This window comes from Epinephelus fuscoguttatus, linkage group LG4 (genome assembly GCF_011397635.1).
Source record: "Epinephelus fuscoguttatus linkage group LG4, E.fuscoguttatus.final_Chr_v1".
NCBI lineage: Eukaryota > Metazoa > Chordata > Actinopteri > Perciformes > Serranidae > Epinephelus > Epinephelus fuscoguttatus.
The window spans coordinates 46,234,437-46,255,189 of record NC_064755.1 but is presented as its reverse complement, the minus strand read 5'-3'; the positions used below and the strand labels follow the sequence as shown (position 1 = coordinate 46,255,189).

Genomic DNA, 20,753 nt, shown 5'->3' with positions numbered 1-20,753 from the left:
TAGAAAAAATGGGAAACCCCGCCATTACGAAGAATGGAGGTCTATTTTCGGAAAGGCAGGGTGTAACCGTCCCGTGGATGCTTGATCAGATTTAGATCTGGGGAATTTGGAGGCCAGGTCGATGCCTTCAGCTTTTTGTGACGTACCGCGGGTCATTCCTGAGCAGTTTCTGCAGCGCAGCATGGGACATTTTCCTGCTGGGGGGCCACTGCCATCAGGTAGTGCTGCTGCCATGACGAGAGATAGTTGATCTGCAGAGGTTTTTGGGTGGGTGGAGAGCATCAGGTAGCATGAATTTCTGGAGCGAAAGTTCCCCAGGGGAACACTGCATTGTAACAAGATGATCAATGTTACTCACTCCACCCGACAGTGATTCTAATTTTTGGCTGATCAGTGCATATTCACTTAATATTCAACTATTACAAAGTCTTCCATTTATCTTTTGGTTTTTATGGAGTTGGTTTTACTCAGAAATTCTGACCTGAATTTGGTGGGAAAGTTGAATGAAAACAGTAAAGAGTTCCTTATACGCAGTTTATGTTTAGAGAGAATTTTCCATTTGAGCTTTTATTTTGATAAATGCAACCTTGCTGCTGTTTTTTTTAATTAAAAAAGGCCCTTTGATAGCAGGTTTTTAGAATTAAAGTCACTCCTATCAGTTCTACTGTACTGTATAAGGTGTTATTTTGCTTAAATGTTGGCTGCAGCCCAGCACTGCAGGTTAGCAGCATGCTGTCGTAAACACAACAGCTCCTACTGTTATAAAAAAAAATCAGATTAACAAAGTATCAGTGAGTTGTTTGACAGGAGAGAGACAGAATCATCTAATTAATGAGCAACAACTACCTTCTATCTGATTACTGCTGCTGAACTGAATACTGTGTGCTGCTAATATGACCTTCTCATGCTACACTGTATGTTTTCATATAACATGTTAGTGTTATTCTGTGCGCAGTTTGGTTGCTGCGGTGTCGACCCAGTTTCCTCACAGGATCAGTGAAGTTTGATCTAATCTAATTTCAGGTGTCAGCTGAAGCTTTAAAGCTTCAATCTGCCGGTGCCTCTGATCGGGGTCAACCCTGCGTTCCCAGGGTCCTGAGTCTTTTGATAGAGACTATCACTGTGACAGATTGGTAAAGGCTAGGTTCATAGTTCAAACTGCAAAAGCATGAAGGCAGATGTATGTTTCAAATGCAGTCTGAATGGTAAAAATCTGTTCAGTAACTGTGGAGATATCAGTGTTTAAGTGGCCCAACAATGCCCAAACATTCGAGGGCGTAGGTTTAATGGAGTATAAAATCAGTAGGCTGTAAGCTGTGGATGATTTCAACACGCTGACCCACGGACACATCACTGAACACTGATCGAGGAGAAAAACATTGCTGAGAACATATTGTTGTGAAGACAGATCATCTCCACAGTGGTGTGTCAGCGCTACAGAAAGATCTGGAATCACAGATTGCCTCTCTGCTATGGGGGAAATAAAAACTCTGGTGTGTTTGTGTTTCTTTAAACCAGTCACAGTATTCTTGGGCGGCACTAAGCCCAGGATGCAGTGATGGTGGTCTTGCAAAACAGTGTCAGGTTGAACTTGGTTTGGTCAAACATTTGCACGTGAGGAGGCGAGCACTGTCTGTAAAATGGCTCCACAAAAGAAAATGCTACTGAAAACATTGTTAGTCGTATGTCACTGTGTGATTCAACTTTTAGTGATATAAGAGACAAACATAATTTGGTAATCAGACCTGTAGAGGTGAAGCGGACTGTATTTTAGCTTTAGAGGAGCCCACTGAACCTGTTAAAACTACAGACGGTTTTATGGCTGCATGTGGCTCTGGCAGAACGTTATTACATAAGAGAAGGTCATGTGAAGTGAACGGCTCGGTACATGTTGTTTTATTCATTGTAGATCTTTACAACAATTCACCGAAAAACAAAGCAGGCATGACTCATTGAGCGTTCCAGATCTTCATCAAAAGTTGCCATTTTCAGCCTGTAAGTTGTTCAGCTCGGAGGATGGTGTTGTTGTTGTTGTTTTTGTTGTTTCCCGTATTGAAAAAGTTTAGGAAATGGTAACACGCAGATAGCGGAAGGAAGGAAGGAAGGAAGGAAGGAAGGAAGGAAGGAAGGAATGAAGGGAGGAAGGGAGAGTTCCGGCCTAAATCAGTGGCCCAGTGGCAGGTTTACAGCCACAGTCTGCACCCCGTGAGTCAGACTACTGAAAATATAAAACCCTTTGAATCGTCTCTTTGATGTGCCAAAGTATGTTCCCCTCTGATCTGCACACATGTAGCATGCTAACGTTAGTGATTTTATTACTCTGCAGTTTTAATCATGAAGCAAAAAGCACACAAAGAACTAAAACGTAAACATGACCAGCTGGAAGTGACCTTTAAAAACAAGAGCACTCACCGTTAATGAAGCGTTGAAGTCGTGGTACAGGTCGGCGTCCTCTGCAGACTCTGCTAACCTCTGAGACGACAAACAGAAAAGTCTTTATGAGTCGTCTGACTGCAGTGGGAAATAAAAACGTGTACCATGTGAAGGACAATCTGCCTGTGAACATCCTTTGTGACCCCATAAATAAAGTAATGTTTCATCATCATCATCATCACAGGTTACATCAGACAAAGGGTTGTGGGAAAACAGAGCCGTTAAACTCTTAAAACCCTCTCAGACTGTTTCATTTCAGTATTTTTATTATTAAGTATTTGACAAGAAAAAGATTCCATCATTATATTCTTACTTTACATTATTCACACTGTTAAATCACACAGATTTATCTTGTGACATCTGAGTTAAATTTGGCTCAAATGATCTCAGTTCAGTGTTTACAGGCAGAGACAAGAGAGTCTTTGATACGTTGTAAAAGTAGTGTTATTTTATTAATGTACTGACAGATCTGCATTGTACATGGACCTAATGTTTCCACCTGATTATGTTGTTCTGTTATAAACTCTAAAGGGCAAATTCACAAAATGATTCTGCAGCTTCTGCACAAATGTAGCTCTCACAGCACCCACAATAAGAGAGATGCACTGTTAGCAAACAGCCTCCTGGTGCTCCTGTGCTGTTTTGCACATATTTAAATGACTTCATATTCACAGATTTTGCAGATGAGCCTCACTGCAAAAAGTCTAGATCATAAAGGTCAGTGCTGGCAGCCACACACGGTTACAGTGAAATTATTACCATCTTCAGAGAGTTGGTAGAAACTGAAGCACACTAACAGACTGAGATATTAAATCCCAAATATGATTTCTCTCAGTCACGTTTAAATTCTTCACCTTAAGTTTTGAGGAACACCTCGGTACCTGTAGCTCACTGTTTTCTCCTTCTCTCTGTCATTGTTCTGTCCACTGTGTTTTTGGCATTTATACCACATGTGAGCCACATAGAAAACTGCATTCAGCACTGTAATATCATGAGAGCAATTTCTTTTGTGAATCAGACCTGCCTGGCTCTGATGTCTGGTCTGACAGGTGTTCTTTGGTGAGGCAGGTGATCACGCTAACTAGGCTGATCAGTGTTTCTCAGACACCGATGAAGACCTGGAGTTGATGAAGTAGCCTCTTTGTCCTCACCTTCACTGACTTCATCTTGCTTCCCAACATTCGCTCAATCTCATCAGAATAATCTTTCACCAGGTCGTTTCCTTCCAGCTCCACGATCTTAATGATGGACTCCACATCCTTCAGTTTCTGAGAGGAAACAAACACAGATTGTTAAACATACCAGAGCTCTGTATTTTGCACAAAGTCAGTGTGGACGTAAGCATTGTTCTTCAAAAGAGCAGATGTCGTTTGTCTTTCTATTGATTCTTTGTTTGTATAATAAAACAGGAGCCACTGTTACTCTGCTGTTTGTCTTGTCAAAAAGATCTTCTTGATAATGTCATCATTATTAAACTGACCACTGGGGCGATATGTGAATGAGTTGTCAAGGAATATCTGTTGTTTGTTGTGTAAATAAAAGCTGGGGAGGCAGAAATCTGAAAAAGACAACAACAAAAAAAGCTCCGCCCTCTCTGTCCTAAGCCCCTCCCATCACATGACCGCAGGCAGATGCACCCACTTCACACAGTAACCCAGTGTGTCCCACAGCTCATTCTCTCAGACCCTCCTTGCCGGCTCTCTCTCTGTTTATCAGACCACAAATGAATCAAGAATTAGCTGCGCACCATCCCATGGTGCCTCAGCTTCCCCCCCACTGCTGTGGAGTGCTTCCTCAGGAGGAGAGCAGGCAGAGGCTTTGGGGACGAGCCTTCAGTTGCCAGCTGGAGTGGCTTGAATTCAACCAGTGCAAACCCTCAAGCCACTACGGAAGGTAACAGCAGTTTGTAACAGCAGCAACATAAAGTTTTTCTGATCCGGGGCTGTCCATTCCCCTGGAGCGGGAGTGTGCGCAGGGTGGATTCAGGTTGCTGTGGCCACTGACTCTTTCTACAGAGCTGCTGCCTGCTCTCCTCTCAGCCAGAGGTCGGTAGCAGCAGGGACTGAGGCGGAGGACATACTGTGATTTAAGTCTCAAGCTGTTGTTAGCTACATAAATGTTTCTCGCCACCAGACAATCAGAGATCTCCGCCTTCTGATAGTCTGGGGACACTCCTTTCTAAAGTGTGTTTAACACACTGGCGAAAACGGCCGGCAACAAAGCAACGCCTCTTGCATTTTTGAAAAGGACACGACTTCTCGGAAATGTGCGCTCCACCTTTTCTCGTCCGCAAGGAAACAAACACACAGAGAGCTTGAAAATGGATGCTGAGAGATTTAACTCCGTTTTATCAAACGTGTGCTCATCCGTGAAGAAAATATTTTTTCCAGCGGATGTCTTAGTTACAGCATGATTGAGCTAACTGGAGTAGTTTCATGTGGTATCCGACAACGGGAGGCTTTTAACAGATGACGTCCTGATGTTAGCTTTGCTGCTGCTGTTAGCTGATTTCCCAAAACTGAATAAATACCACACATAGCAACACAAAACTGCTTTGCTAGCTCAATCATGTTGTAACTAAGATATCCGCTGGAAAAGATATTTTTTTCACGGACCGTTTAATGAGTTGTTACCTATTACAGACACTGCTAACAGCTAACAGGGCTAACAGCTAACGGTTAGCTCAGCTAAACGTGCACACAGAAATAGTAATGTTTGTTCAATCATTGTGTTTATAGATTTTACAAACATCGGATTAGTCCAAACGGTGATACAGTGATGTGAAAAATGTGATACGTAGGCTATATACATAGCTAAATGCTCTGCTGGTTTTCTACCCGGAAGTATTTGTAAACAACAAGGCGATTCCCTCTATAGTTTTCTGCGAGCAGGGCTGAGCCATTTTGTACCGCTACAGGTGTTTCTAGTGGGACCATGTTTACAAGCACAAGAGTTCAGCGAAGGACCGCCCTGCAGATTTACTATTGGTTCTGCAACTTAGGGAGTTTTTTTTAAACTCTGAAATTGTATCCGCCCATCTAAACACAAAATCAGGGAGAAAGACATCAGTCTTTAGTTAAGCAAAGCGTCTAAAGACTGACTTGGGAGTCACATAAACGTGAACTTGAAGCCGCAGCCATGAGTCTTTAGCACAGGTTAGCAGAAGGCAAAACTATTACCAACATTTTTTCTTCATATCTGACACACTTCGCTGATAGTGACATGATTTTCCAGATTGTGAGTTTTATAGTTTATCGTCAGACTGTCTTTTAAGCCCTGTCTCCACCAAACCCTTTCAGTCCAGCACCTTTGGAACCAGCAGTAAGCCTTCAGACATGGTACCTAGACCCTCGGTCTGTTCAGACAGTCCTCTTAAATGTGGGCGGGGTTGTTGTCACTCACTGCTCCGTCCAGCACTCGCTGTATTTCCTCATCAGCGGTGACACAGATGGAAGTCTGCACCTGGTTTATCGTCCACAGAACGAGGCTGCACGCCCACATTTTCACAACAAAATAGAACAGGCTGCAGTGAGAGTCTCTCTCCATGGGATATTTCAAAATAGCAGCTTTGTGCATTTAGTCCTTCTCAGGCAAGCTCAGGGGTTTAGTGTTGCTGTAGCCCACAGGAAGTGAGGATTAGAATATATGACCTTCACATAATCCGCTCCAAATGAATCTATATTTTTAAAGTCATTACTAAAAGTGTGTGTCATATAAAAACTAAAGTGATGGTCAAAGTTGTCACAGTGAAATTTAAGGTGTGCTGATGGATTCACGTCATCAACTCATGCATTGATGCTGGAACAGCAACAATCTCTGCAGGATTCTCCGTCATTGATTCAGCCACGACATGCACGCCAATCTGCATTTGTAGTGAAGCCAATAGCAACGCCCTCTGTCTGAAAATAACCTGTGATTGGCCAAAGTTTCCCATCACAGGCTAGATTTTCTAACGGCTGAAAACAGAGCAAAGAGGAGGTGCAGCAGACTAGTTTTCTCTCAGACCTCCTAAATTTCAATATCCTCAATGTTTATTATGGGATTTTTGGCCAGTGAGGACAAAATCAAACTGCCTACACAGATTTAAATTATTCCGTAATTCTTTTCAATACAGGCAGTGATCTTAGTTTATATATTACAATGATCTGCTGTTATTCTACAACTTGTGTTGTTAAATTAAAGTTACTTTAGGATTTGTCCACACAGTAATCGAAACAGATGAAACAGTGGAGGTGATCTAATGCTGTTGGCAGTTTGGTTTGTTTCTGTCCTATAATTAGGATTGAAAGACTCGCTGTCAGATTAACTGCGATGTGGAGATGTGTGTTTTTGTTTTTGTTCTTACAGCGAGGCTCTCTGAGGGAATCAGGTCACTTTCTCTGGATCAAGGAGCTCGAGGTAGACCAGCCAGCTGAGAGCCAGGAGGAGCAGCCCAGTCTGGTTATTTAATCACTCGATTAAGTCATTCGCTAATTCCAATTAGTCCAAGCAACCCACTTACTGACAAGAATACATGAGCAGAGCCAAACATTCGGTGTTACCTCAGCAGATGTCCTGTTTCTGGTCTGCATCCACTCGCACTCACAGTATAAACTGTATATACTGTAGTTATCTTATACTCCCCTCGCTCGGCTCGCCATGATCCCAGGAAAAGTTGTACCGAATAGTGTTACAAAGAGAAGAGCACCCAAAAAACAGACTTCGAGGCTGCACAAAGAGCAAGAAAGGTTATAAACCATCTGAATAACATCTGGTATCCATTTGTGGGCACAGATAAATTCAAACACAACTATTTTACTAAACTATCACTAAACAAAGCCTGCAGACAAGAAATCTCATCGCGGGAGGTTTGATGTTTCACAGTCTTTAGTTCACACTGATATGCTTTCATTTTATTGGGTGCTCAGCTCGTCTTAACGCCATTCGATAGAGAACTTTTTCTGGGACCACATAAACCCTAGGGAGGTGAGGACAACATACAATTTATTTTGTTTTGAACTATTACTTGAACTGATGCAGGATTTTCGGGGCTGGTAAATCTGGTGTTTTTGAACTGACGTCTCTTTTCTGTAACAGAAGTATTCACATTTTAAAATGAAACTTTTTGCAGAAAATTTAAAAACAACTGTGATACGGCCACAGGACAGGTAGGCCTGCTCTGATTTTAGAAATTTATCAATTTATCTGCCATGTTTACTCAAATATATATAAGCCTGTGAGAACCTTGATGGCATCACTGTGACACCATCTGGGTTGTCTCCAATCAGGCATGGAGAGGCTGGCCAACATATATCCAAACAGGACTGATTCTTGCAACAGGTGTGACTATGTACACATGTTCCTGTCATGCCCACAATAATCAGAGTTGTGGGCTGCTATATTTGAGACATTAGTAATGTACTGGGTAAAACAGTTGACCCTGACCCCCTCGCTGCCCTCTCTGCGCCCAATATGGCCAAGACTGCACAACAGATCCTTGCTTTTACGACCTCACTCGACTGGAGACTCAGTCAGGAGATACAGCAGTCCATTAGATTTAGAGGATCAGATTCTCTCTGAGGAGATCCCTCACAAAATTTGGCAACCCCTCTTAGGGAGGGACCCAGCCTCTCAGGAGTGGAATCCAGGAGGATGGCTAGGAGTGGGATGGGAATTATAATAGATATCTGAGAACCCTGTTTCCTTCACTGTTTTTGTGAATACTGTCTATTTTGTGTCAAAACTAATAGAAAGAGTTGAAAAGAAATTAGACTTCAAGACGACAAAGTTATAGAAGAAAGTCTGTTTTACAAACAGGAGGTGTAGAGTTTGAAAGATGTGGGTAGTAGTAGTAGTGGTAATTTATTCGTCCATTCAACAGAACATGATATTTACATACATACAGTTAGGATTTCTATATTAAGTATGGGCGAAAAGGCGTAGGCTGAAGCAACAGCTTATTATTGCCTACCCTATTTACAAGAAGCAAAGTTACAGAAACAGAACAAGATAACAGGATGGCACAGTTTTAAACAATGATTTGGGTCGGGGTTGTTTGGAAGAAATCAGACTTTAAGCAAGAATCACTCTGACTTTTGTCTTCAGGCTTCTGTCTCGTCCTCGGTCACATCCAGACCTTGAAAATAAGGCTGCAACCGGTCCCATTCCTTGCAACAGAGGCATTCCTCTTCTGTGGGGACTGGGGCACAGCATTCACAGGTACACCACCAATCTCCAGAGCTACGCAGCCTTGCAGCAGCCATTCCTCCTCTCTCGTCCTCTACCTGTTGCGCCTCTCTCTCTCTCCTCCGTTCTTCAATTTCACGAAGCTCTTCGTCAGTGTATTCTGGCTCAAATAAATAAGGGCGGCCATCAAACTCTGCAAAATCAAATTCCTCCTCCACAAAGTCGAAGTCTGGCAAAAAGTCAGCCATTATTCTATAAATCTTTCATAAAATAAATGAATCAACTTTTCAGGCTACTGTCCGGTTCTGCCTTCCAGCTGTTGCTGCTTGTTCTCGCGAGATATATTTCAGCCTCGCTTTGGAAAGCAGAGCTAGATGGTAAACAAACATGGCAGCACACCGGTAAGGTAAGACAACATGTTTACATGTTGTTTTCTATATGTTCTCTGACATTTATCCTAACGATATGAGGCGGTCTTTGTGGGAAAAAAAGCTTGTTTAGTGGACTAACTTTGCACTTGAAGGTTGCCCGTTCACTTACGTTTTAACAGGTCTGACGCTACTATGCGCCCCGGATGTATCTAGGCTTACGGCTAACATGCTAACTATTATTTCTATGTCACTAGTCACTTGAAACTAATTTAGGACGATAGGAGACAGGTTGAAATAAACCGAAATTTCCCTTTAATGGGAGGCTCTGAAACTGAAGCTAATATTTCTATCAGCTCCTTTTCTCCTACACAGATAAAGCAAAGCCCACCGTCAGCTGGTGATGTTTTCTTTTTTCAACATTGTGTATCTGATACTTATATTCACCTGAATGTTAAATATGTATGTGACACAATAAATTAACAGCTGTCGCACATAAATCTGACACACCTTATTTTCCACCAGCTTTTTCATCCAAATGAAGCTGTTGAAAACTTCAGTCAGGAGGAAGTTACTTTTGCATATTTAGGTCTTTAAAATATTTCTTCCAAACATATTTGAGACGTACAGAGGAGTCGTCTCACACTTGTGACTGGACCACGTCGGGCTCTGTGGCAGCAGACAACAAACTTTTCACTGATAGTCTCAATAAAAACAACAACATGGAACAAGAAACTGTTTGCAGACGTGTTGCTGGGTGGTTTGTTCTCACTGCAGCAGGTGGCTGTGTGTTTGTGAGAGCAGACAAACTGCAGACTGCCTGTGATAAATCTAAATCTGACAGATAAATGGATGAATGTCTAAAATCAGAACAGGCCACAAATCCTGACGCCGGTAAAGAGGGCTCGGCCCTCAATCTGGGCATTACCATGATCCCTGAGTGTGTGTGTGTGTGTGTGTGTGTGTGTGTGTGTGTGCTCTTTGGTAAACACACATAAATACACCCACACAGACAGACGCTATCACACAGACCGACACTCTGCTCCCACTGCTCTCTGCTCCCAGTTCAACCAGTCTGGTGGCCATCGGACCAGTTTGAGGTTCAGCTGCATTTCATGACTTTCTTTTACTTTTTTCAGTCTAATACAAATTACATCACATCATCTGATGACTCTAATCCAAAACACAGCGTCATCCTGCTTTAATGTTTAAAGGAGAATCAACCAAAAAGACTTTTTAATGCCAGAAAAAAAACAGCTTAATTTTTTGTATTGTTCTTGTTCTCGTGTGTGACTGTCACAGTGTTGGCACAATGTACCTTCAAGCAAAGCCATTTAAAAATGTCAGTGATCTTAATCCTTCCTGCAGCCTCTACTGTATCTAGCACAGGTGGTCCATAATCAATAAAAGACAGAAACCAGCAGCAGGAAACAGACTCAACTGATGTGAAGCTTCAGCATTCATCAGGTTTCTCTCTCTGGCTTCATGAAACACGTCTACTTCTCCTCCTGAAGTTGAAAGAAACTCTGAGGTGGTGAAGTGAGATCAGCTGCTCATTCTATTTTTCCCAACAGCAAATTACAAATTTTACTTTTCAAGATTTCCTCCATGTTTGTTAACACAGAAACAGGTCGTTCTGTGAAATAGGCGCCTTTTGCTTCCAGTAATCAGCAAAAAAATGACTGTATCTTTCCCCAAAATATAAAAACAAATTGAAGTAAAATAAATAATATTCAATTCAATCAAATCATGTTTAGGAATTTATTCTTTGACCTCTCTACTTGAGCTGGACTTTTATTTCGTAAATGTTGCCAACCTGCTCAGAATTTAACTTTTAAATGTCACCTGACTACCATCCAGTTTACAAGAAACCTGCTTCATTTACCTTCTGCAGCAGCAGAGAGCCGGAGTATTTGGTGGTGACTTCTCGAAGCTGAGTGGAGAACACAGACGCCCACTGCTGCACCCTGAAACACAGACGGACGAGGAGTCAACAGCGAAATACAACATGAAAGATGAAACCTACAGGATACAAGAATACAGCATCAGACTGGTGGTGAACAAGTTAACACAACAGCTGTAAAATAAATAATGCCTGCACTGGTACTTTTTATTTCCATGTCATTACAAACATTTGGCCCCTCACACGAGTGATTAAAGACACTGAAAATATGCAAAATTATTGCAAACATCCAAAAAGGACAGCAAAGATGGAGAGACACAAACAAACAAACAAACAAACTTAAAAACAGACTAAAAGAGTCTTAAGACTAAAATGCTTTAAAGGATCAAACTGAACCATTTTTGTAAAACAAGCATTTTATTAAACTGCACACTGAGGCTCATCGAAGCACGTTCAAGTTAAACAAGAAAGCAGTGTTTGCTGGACGGATTCTATCAAACGACTGAAAACAGCAGTAGTGGTGGTTAAGAGTGGCAGAAATGGTTGTTGTGGTGTGTGTATAGACCCTTTCAGAGCCAACATCACACTGATGTCAGTTTGTTAGCTGGAGGCAAAACCTGCCTCTCCCCCACAGGGCTGTAGGCTCCATAGGAGTGTTAAAATGTGTTTGTCTTGTTGTGTTATTGGGAGCCAGAATAGAAGGAGTCATGGCTCAAAACCAGCCGCCACTGCCCGTCAACAAAAACAAAGACAACTATGGTTAAATGTGATAAGACCAAAGGACTGGATGGAGGCCATCATCAAAAATGCTCACATGTGCAGCGCACACTTCATATCAGGTTAGGGAAAAAGTATTTCCTGTTGTAGGGATGAATAAGGTTATGTGTATTAAGGGTTATCATGTCCACCTCATCAGAAACTGGGGAGGGATTAAGAGGAAGATTGGATTTCTCTGCAACACTAACTTTTTAGCACATTAGCTAACGTTAGCTTCCATAGCAAAACAAACAAGTGTGGTCCTCCTTTGTAAGATTGGCTTCCTGTGACATCATCCATCCACTGAGTGAGAGCATACGGGTCGGCCAGTCTGGTCCCGTTGGTCAGTGTTTACTTATTCAAGTAACACTGGCGGTCCCGGAGAGTGAGTGACCTGACATGGTGCGTTGGTAAATTCAGTCTGACGCTCTACACTAAAATGAGAGCCCTGTTGGTGGAAGAAACGCAGCGTTATATTTCTACATGAATGAACCAACGGTTAAGTTAATCACACATTCACTCCGCTCGGCGCTCTGCTGCTCCGTCTCCACAGACAGACTGCGCTCTGCCAGAGTGTAATGGTGGCATTAGAGATGGTTAAAGAGGCAGTTTGGACTTTCTGAAGCGGGGGTGTTTGAGGTACAAACCCATATTTAGTGTGTTTTGTTGGTCGAAACATCCCCGGCTTGGAGAAGCAGGCAGGCGTGCTGACACAGGTGTTAGGTTATACAATGTCCTGCTGTGGACGCGTGCAGCAACAAAATATATTTTAGCCACCTTAAAAAAAATCAGTAACAGTTTAAGTGTACGTTATACTTAAAATACAGAATATTTTTATCTGGCTGTCAGACAGCCTTTTCCAACGAGGAACCCATTAACGACTCTAGCTCCCTGTCTCTGCTCACATCAAAGCCAGACTCCACAGACAGTGATTTTAGCTCTCTGAACACAGGAGCTGCTGGTCTACCACTGCCTCCATCATTTATCATTCACTTTGGTGTTCCTAAACTAACTCTTTTAAACACCAAAGTCACACATTAACACAAACTATCTAACTGATCAAGGCAGCAGTCGACCAGCAGCTTCTGTGTTCAGCTGCGTTAAACCACTGTATTTGTTAATGGAGTCTGGCTCTGAACAGAGCGATACAGTGACTTCACTTTGGTGTGTGACATCGCTGTCTGCATCAGGGTATAGTGAGTATCACTGTTACTGTGTTCATGTTCATCTTCTTTTTTACATAAACATTTACTGAAACACTTAGATGTGAAATTTCCACTTCCTGTCATCAACTTGTCGTTGTTGTTAATTTGTTTGTTGACTGTAATAAAGTTATACGACGCAACAACAAAATAATAAAACAGACATATAAACAGTGTACTGTACTGTGACTGTGTGTGTTTATGTGAACGTGGATGTGTTGCTTTGTGTTTGGTTGTCTGTTGCCATGGTGACGCTCTGCAGCAGCAGCGGTGGCGAGTTACGGCAGAAAAAGACGGCTGAATATGACGGTGATGAAAGAGATTTAGATAATCTGTTCTTCATCTGGGTCACAGCAGAGAGCTGCAGGTGTCTGCTCATACACAAACTCACAGTGACACAAAAACACAATCAACACATCACACACACACACACACACACACACACACACACACACACACACACTGTGCTGCAGACTCTGTGAACCAGGTCTCTGTTTGAGGTCCTGAGAGCAACTAAAGTTCATGTCTCAGTGTGTCTCATATATAATCCTTCATGTTACAGAGTCTGATCCTCATGTTGACAAAACACCAGTTCAAGATGTCTTTGCACACCTGAGTGTGCGGCAGGTGTGTATTTTTATACTGTTGTACATTAGATTTTTAGATACTTATAATTATTCATTAATGTAATTATGACCATTTCTGCATGATTAGTTTTAGTTCTGTGACTGATTCTTTATTCTCCTGTCTAACTACTGGTCAAGGAGTTTAGCTCCTACATACAGCTGCTCTCACAACAGGAGTGGAAAAAGTTTTCAGATCATTTACTCAAGTAAAAGAAGCAACAGCACAATTTAAAAATACTGTTACAAGTACAAGTCCTGCATTCCAACCCTTCCTTAATAAAAGTTTGTAATTACTATCAGCAAAGAGTACTTACAATATAAAAGTAAAAGTACTCTTTATGCACCAATATGCTGTCCATATAATAAACTACTGAATTATTATCAGTGATGTAAGCAAGATTTAAATATTGTTGCTGACTGAGGAAGAGCTACCTTTGTGTTCTGTCAGGAGCCTTCATTTTCTTCATACCAGTGCACTGTATTTTATTTATTCATTGTAGGTTTTTAATCCTGCCACCTGCTGCTCAGAAGCCATTCACATGCTCTCACACACTGATGGAGCAGCCATCAGGAGCAATTTGGGTTCAGTATCTTGCCCAAGGACACTCTGGACATGTGGACCGGAGGAGCCGGGAATCGAACCACCTATCCTCCGATATGTGTACACTGCCATGTGAGCCACAGCTGCCTTGGTAAAAGTAAAGTAAAAGCACCTGAGAATTGGTAATGGCTAATAATTTCACATCACATTCACTGTTTGATCATTTTGTTCTTTTTTTTAAGATTTTTGCTGCAATAAAGAGAAATAATCTGAATTTCTCCCAGTGGAAAGTAATTACACAGACAGGATGAAGACAGTGTGCAGAGAGCTCTCTCTCTCTCTCTCTCTCTCTCTCTCTCTCACACACACACACACACACACACACACACATGCCACTGAAGGACCTGACTCAGCATATTGTCTTAGCATGTGTTTAACAAGGGAGTAGTTTATTGATCCATCTGTTCTGAACATTAATCCTCTGAGCTCACACACACACACACACACACACACACACACAGGCTGTCTATGATTAAACAAGACTAGGTTAAAACCTATTATGTGGCTGGACTGTGCATGATGCTAAAGGGCTTTCAATCTAAAACGGGAAGTGGTGGCGTTCACTCAGTCAGGACTCTGCCTCACTGTTGTGGTCCAGCTGAAAACTTCACACAGCAGAGAGGAGCAGCTGAACCCTTCTGATCATTTAACACAACCCTCCCTCTCCAGCTCCGCTCTGTGACATACGTTCCCGTGTGACTGGTGGAGGCTACACAGCCATCGGCTACTATCAGAGCCAAGTTCTACTGATAACGACCGTTTGTAGAAAAACATCCTATCGCCGCCGATTAATTGGACAAACTGATGAATGGGTCAACCTCTAATTACAGGCCATTACAAAGGTGGCAGCACCCGTTCCAACAGTGTGACATGTAAAACACAGTCAGTAACGTTACTCAATAAGTTTAAGGCTTGTCTCATACAGACACAGCTGTTCCTCAAACAAACTGATGAGGTGATCCTCTCTTTTCTCCGTCCAAACCTGCAGTTTCAACCGCGGCAGGCTAGCTAGCTAATTCCACCATGCTTTTATGCCAACATTACACTAGCTGCAGAAAATGAGCCAAACAAAGTTGTAATTCATGTGATGATAGCAGAGTGCTTTCCTACACTGTGACAACAGTGTGCTGATGGAGCATTCAGTTGCTAAATTTTACTCATGTAGCAGCTGGCTAGCTAGCTCCCCTTGGCTGCCAAAGTTTGAGGCGATAATACAGTAATACAATAACCACCGTGAAAAAGAAACAAAGTAGGCCCGGGGTTGTTTAACTTGTTGCTGCCGCTCCTCTCTCCTGTTTTTATTAAAGTCTCTGGAGACGGCGACAGAGAGACCCGGCAGTCGTGAAGGCCCTGCCACGAGGATGATGTTCGCCAGCACTGATGAATCCGCCCTCAAAAATTAAGACATTTTAAGCTGTTTTCACACCTGCCCTGTTTGGTTCGGTTCAGTCAAACTCAAGTTCGTTTGCCCCCTCAGTGCGGTTCATTTTTGCAGGTGTGAACACACCAAAACAACCGGACTGAGACCTTCTTGAAGAGGTGGTCTCAGTCCGGTTCCAAAGGAACTCTGGTGCGGTTGGTTTGTGGTGAGAAGGTGTTGCGACCTGGATGTGAAGCAACTGCAGTCACATGACACATTGTTTGGGTTAAACATGAGCATGTTACAGTCCTGGAGGATTATTAATGTGCACCTCCTCCTGTACTGCCTTAATATGCACATTCAGCACATCCAATGCATCAAAACATTGTTTTCTAGTTGGAGCCGCGTTTGCCTCGTTTTCAAACTGTATGCTTTGACTAAAATGAACAATGACAGCAATATAGTCCACGATGAGCAGCGCTAAAATCAACCTGCGTAGTTGTCCCTCCATTGTGACATTAGAAAGTGTCACATTTATCTTGCAAGTGTACTCTTCTTCAACGTTTGCTTTACTTCCTGGATTTTTCCCACATGGAAATTCTGACCAATCAAGAGCAGCTTTCTCACACAAGGCATTTGATCTGGTCCTCTTGTAAATGCTGCAGTGAGAACACCAACCAACTCTAGGCAATTATACAACTTTGGAACAACATGAGTCCCTGATTCAGACCAGAGGAGACCACTCTAGGGCTGACAGCAGCCTTAAAGTCTCAGGATGTGGCGGCAGAGAGACAAAGTGGTCGGTCAGGTCCTGCCATGAGGACAGCGTTCCCTACCAGTTCCCTACTTTGATTATCCACTTTGCTCTCCACCTGATCAAAAGAAACCTTTTATTCAAATTTAGTTTTAAATCAGTTGTCTTTAACCAGCCCAGTTTACTGCGAGAGATTCAGACTGAGAACATAAAGCTATATTAAAAAAAGTGAGATCAAACCTTCAACTTCAGGACGACCTCTCAAACTGCTGCTCGCTCTGCAGCAACAATAAATCCTTCAGCTCTCCACAGATTTACTTTTCATCTCAGGCTTTTAACAAAAGAGTGATGCCATGTAAAAATATACATAGTACTGTTAGTGTGGCACGTGACGAGTGGTGCAGCACTCAGACCCACTCCAAATGCACAGAGATATTTTTATGGGTTATGAGTCCCAAAGTGTAGAGAGAAACTTGTATCAAGCGAATAATGTGATAAAAATCAAAGGTCCTTACACTGACTCTTTGGTCAGAGCTCATGAACCTGCAGCATCTTTCCGTCTGGTAAACTAAAAATCCCCCCACCAAAAATAAATCCTCTATCAAGATCACCTCTAAAATCTAATCATCTGATCCATGGTGCTGAGGCTGATCTGTCCCACAGATTGAATCCAAATCTGTCTGCTGTAACCTGGACGCAAAGACAGACACAACTCAGAATATTACAAGTTACAACCAACAGGAAGAAGGTCAATCATTACGACACTGCAGTGACGTCATGAAAACACAAACATCAGCCACCTGAGCCTAAGATCAGAAATGACCGACAGCTTAGAAAGTAAAAACAAAACAGCATTTTGAGAAAGTCATAATATTTTGTCTCATCAAGCATCATTTGAATTTGATGATTAAAACTGTTACAAGGTGCCATTGACTTTGTAAGATACTTAATCTATTTTTCAGCTCAGAAACAAATCGAAAATGAGGATTCTACCTCCCAAACATCTATCAAGAGAAAACTAAATGGATCAGTCTACAGTAGATGGGTAAGTTTTAACAGTTAATAGGGATCCCTCTCAATTCACCACACAATGGCTACGGTTCCATGATGGCTTCTCATTCAGAATGAAATAAATCTGAATGAAATCATTCAGAATTAAAGTCTTTCCAGGTAGTTTACATGAGAAATATTCATTCTGAATGAGGGTTTACACAGAGATCAGTTTAATCGCCTTTATTCAGGTCTGTGCAAGGTTTGGGGCAGGGAAGGTTTCTGATTGGATAGGGGGCGGGGCAGATGTTATGTGTTTACGTTTACCAGAAGAAAACACTGTAGTCCTCGCTCCGGATAACAAGATGTTTGACAACGCCGTTCTTAGTGCCTTTATCGGGCTTGTTTTGCTTATATTCTTGAAGCAGCAGTACGACAACAACCTTGTTCTGCTAATGCTTTGTCTGCTGAGGAGGAGAAGGGAGGTAGAAGGTCGAAGAAGGGAGGTAGAAGACCGTGCTGTGGAGAATGGAAACCGGTGAGTGCAACGAGTCCGACTGCTCTATCTCAGCCCGTTGCTATGCACGCTATATACGTCATGGCGCCAGAAGGGCAAGGAAACGAGCATGCGCAGAAAGACCGGAATGAACTTAAAGAGGAATGAGTGTATACATGCACACAAAATTCTTTCACTCGGAATGACAAACGGAATAAACCACCCCCTTTAATGGGATTTAATTTTCAATCGGAATGGCCTTTCATTCCGATTAAAAGTGGAATTAAACTGTCCATGTAAACGTAGTGATTGTGTGTATAACAGACAGCATATAAATATGTCCCATTGATCCTAAGAGCTCACACTCAACACTGTACCTTCTTGGGTCCTCAGTAACATACGCTGTCTGAAGTTGATTGGATGAACAGACATACAGACCGACAGACCGACCGACACATGAACCAGATTTACTCTGTCATTAACATTACTGCTGATTAAAACTAATTATTGTTCCCAGTACCAAATCATTACAGACCAAACAAACATTACTGACGGCTTCTATTCGACAACAGTTTTGAAACAGAAATAGCAGAAGTAACAGGCCCCGTGCTGCAGCCACCGTGTCAAAGGTTACTACGTTTGCTACGTCACAAAGATGGCGACCGGTCAGGGTGAGAAGAGTCCATCATTCCACATTCAACCTTTTGACCTCCTGAGTGCACCAGAAGGACATTTTCCTGTATTGTGCTGGGCACACTTGTGCACTCAAAATATTAAGTGTTTAGAACAGAAGTATGCGATTTAAGAGACACTGAAAGACTTCCAATTTAGTTAGATGCATGAGTAATAATCTAATAATACTGTCTATAAAAGTAGTGGGGACATTTTTATTCTTTACTTTAACATACTTTTACTACAGGAGCATTTTCAGTGACAGAGTATTTTTACTGAAGTAAAGGATCTGAATATTTCCTCCATGCTGTGACACACTCCTGACCTCCTGTCCTCACCAGCATTTTAATTCCACATCAACTAAAACTAAATCCAGTAATTTTCACTTTGCATCACAAAGTCACATCTTTGGCTCTGCATGTGTGGTTTGTGACCAGGTGACACGCGATCTGTGTCCACGCCTGCAGCGGTTGGGCGGGCGGTGAATATGGGTCAGGGTAGAAGGTGACCGGGCTGACGGGGCGTGGCCGATGGCCAGTTAGCCATGCTGGCACACAGATGGTAACAGAGGAGGGAGAGTGTGTCCTCCAGGAAGCAGCAGCGCTGAACGTCCGGCTGCTGCTTCATGTTAACGTTGCCCGACAGCTCCATGCTAATGAGGCTGTTAGTATGAGCGACCACAGCGGGACTGTCTGACAGGTGCATTCTGGGAAGCACAGTTTAAAAATGTGGACAAAGGAAAAGTTACTGAGTTGGATTTTAAAGAAGGAAGAATATAATCCGGTTGAGACTCCCCAATGAAATGTTGATCAGCCAGCTGTGTTCAAATATATTATATTTATATAAAATTGTATTTATATATTATATATATTTTAATGTTTTTATTGGTGTTTGTGTGTGTTTTGACCTGTTTATGGGTTTTTTTGTTTTCAGTTTTTTCGTTTAGGTCATTCTGCTTTGTTTTGTGTTTATTTTAAAGAGTGTGAAGGAGCTGTTTCAGGCGCAACATTTCCTTTCATATTTTTATGCATGTCTCTTAATAAGAGTGTTGGATCTGTAAAGTGATGATTTGCTGTGACCTCTTTAACAGACAATTTAAAGGTTGATGTTCAGGTTAAAGGTTCAGGTTAAAGTTGGGCCTGGACACGAAGCTCTCCTGGTAATATTAACTCTAAATTAAACGGTATATATGAGCTCATTTACAGCAGCTGTACCTGGACTGATCTCTCTGCTCAGCCTGAGCTGTGGACAGAAACAGAGGAGAGCAGATTTCAGTGAGTCCTGAGGGAAAACTGCAGTCAGCTGACACCAATGTATTCCCTCAGGGTCGCCATGAAAACACAGTGCACTCTGGGAGGCTGTTATCAGAGGCTTAATTTATTTGGAACGAGTCCAATAAGGACTGCTCTACAGTATGTAAGCCTTCTATTAAAATCCACACAGTTTGTTCACACAGGGAGCTGCCCTGCACAAAGCCTTGCTCAAAGGCACATCCACAGCAGAACTGCGACCAGGGTTCTGTTAGTGTGACTGTAACAGACCTGTGTGTGACTGTAGCAACTGCTGCATGAAGACAGAGGATAATAACATGGTGCTTATGTCCAAATGGTCTGCATGAGCTGCTGGAAATAAATGTTTCATTGGATCAATTTAAAGTCCAACTGAAATCATCCCCAAAAATAATGTCAGCATATTTTCTAAAATGTACTGTTATCAGTTCTGATCTCATTATTAAACAGGAAGAAATAAAGGACTTATATCAGAAACACTCCCTGACTGTCTCAGCTGCTGTGTTTGACTGACAGCAGTTGGCAGGCTGAGCCCCAGCAGGGGAACAAGACAGAGACAGTAAACACACTTGTGTTGTAGCATTGTCTTACAAGGCATAAGCAGCCAGTGAATATGTTTACATGCACAACTATATTCCACCATAACCCTGAGTACGACAATATTCTGATATGGGTCATTCAAAGAGCATCATCAATTTGCACATCCTGAATCAGGCCTTATTCCAGCTGAGGCATTTTCTGACTAAGAAATGTGGGATACACTGATATGACTCAGGTTTTAGGAGCAGTCTTTAGACATGTAAACAGCACATTCAGAATACGCGTCTCAATTTGCGACGCACGGCCTCTCGCCTGTTTACGCTCAGCCCTGTGTGTTGTGCACAAACCAACAAGAGTTTGCAGGGCCGGTGTAGAGATGCACGCTCAGAGGAAATGTCGACATTTCTTCACAAACAACTTTTAAACCTTCTGAAAGACTTGGAAGTCAACAGGTTTTTGGATGTGCATTGTGTTGAAGGAATGAAAGAGGGAGGCTGCGTTCACACCTGTGGAAAAGTTAAAAAAAATACTGTTTTGACAGGAAGAGGTAAAACAGCAGCCGTTCCTCTCTTCTATGTTTTGACGTGATAAACGACAT

General features: G+C 42.3%; 1 protein-coding gene across 1 annotated transcript in view; it reads right to left on the bottom strand.

The window, feature by feature from the left end:
* The window catches only part of LOC125887861 (voltage-dependent calcium channel subunit alpha-2/delta-4-like), a 174,524-nt gene that overhangs the window by 77,058 nt on the left and 76,713 nt on the right, over window positions 1-20,753 (bottom strand). The window contains exons 2-4 of the mRNA XM_049574945.1: window positions 10,852-10,933; window positions 3,585-3,701; window positions 2,413-2,472 (exon numbers count right to left, since the gene is read on the bottom strand). Of these exons, the coding sequence (XP_049430902.1) occupies window positions 2,413-2,472; window positions 3,585-3,701; window positions 10,852-10,933 (259 nt within the window). The remainder of the gene's footprint in view (window positions 1-2,412; window positions 2,473-3,584; window positions 3,702-10,851; window positions 10,934-20,753) is intronic.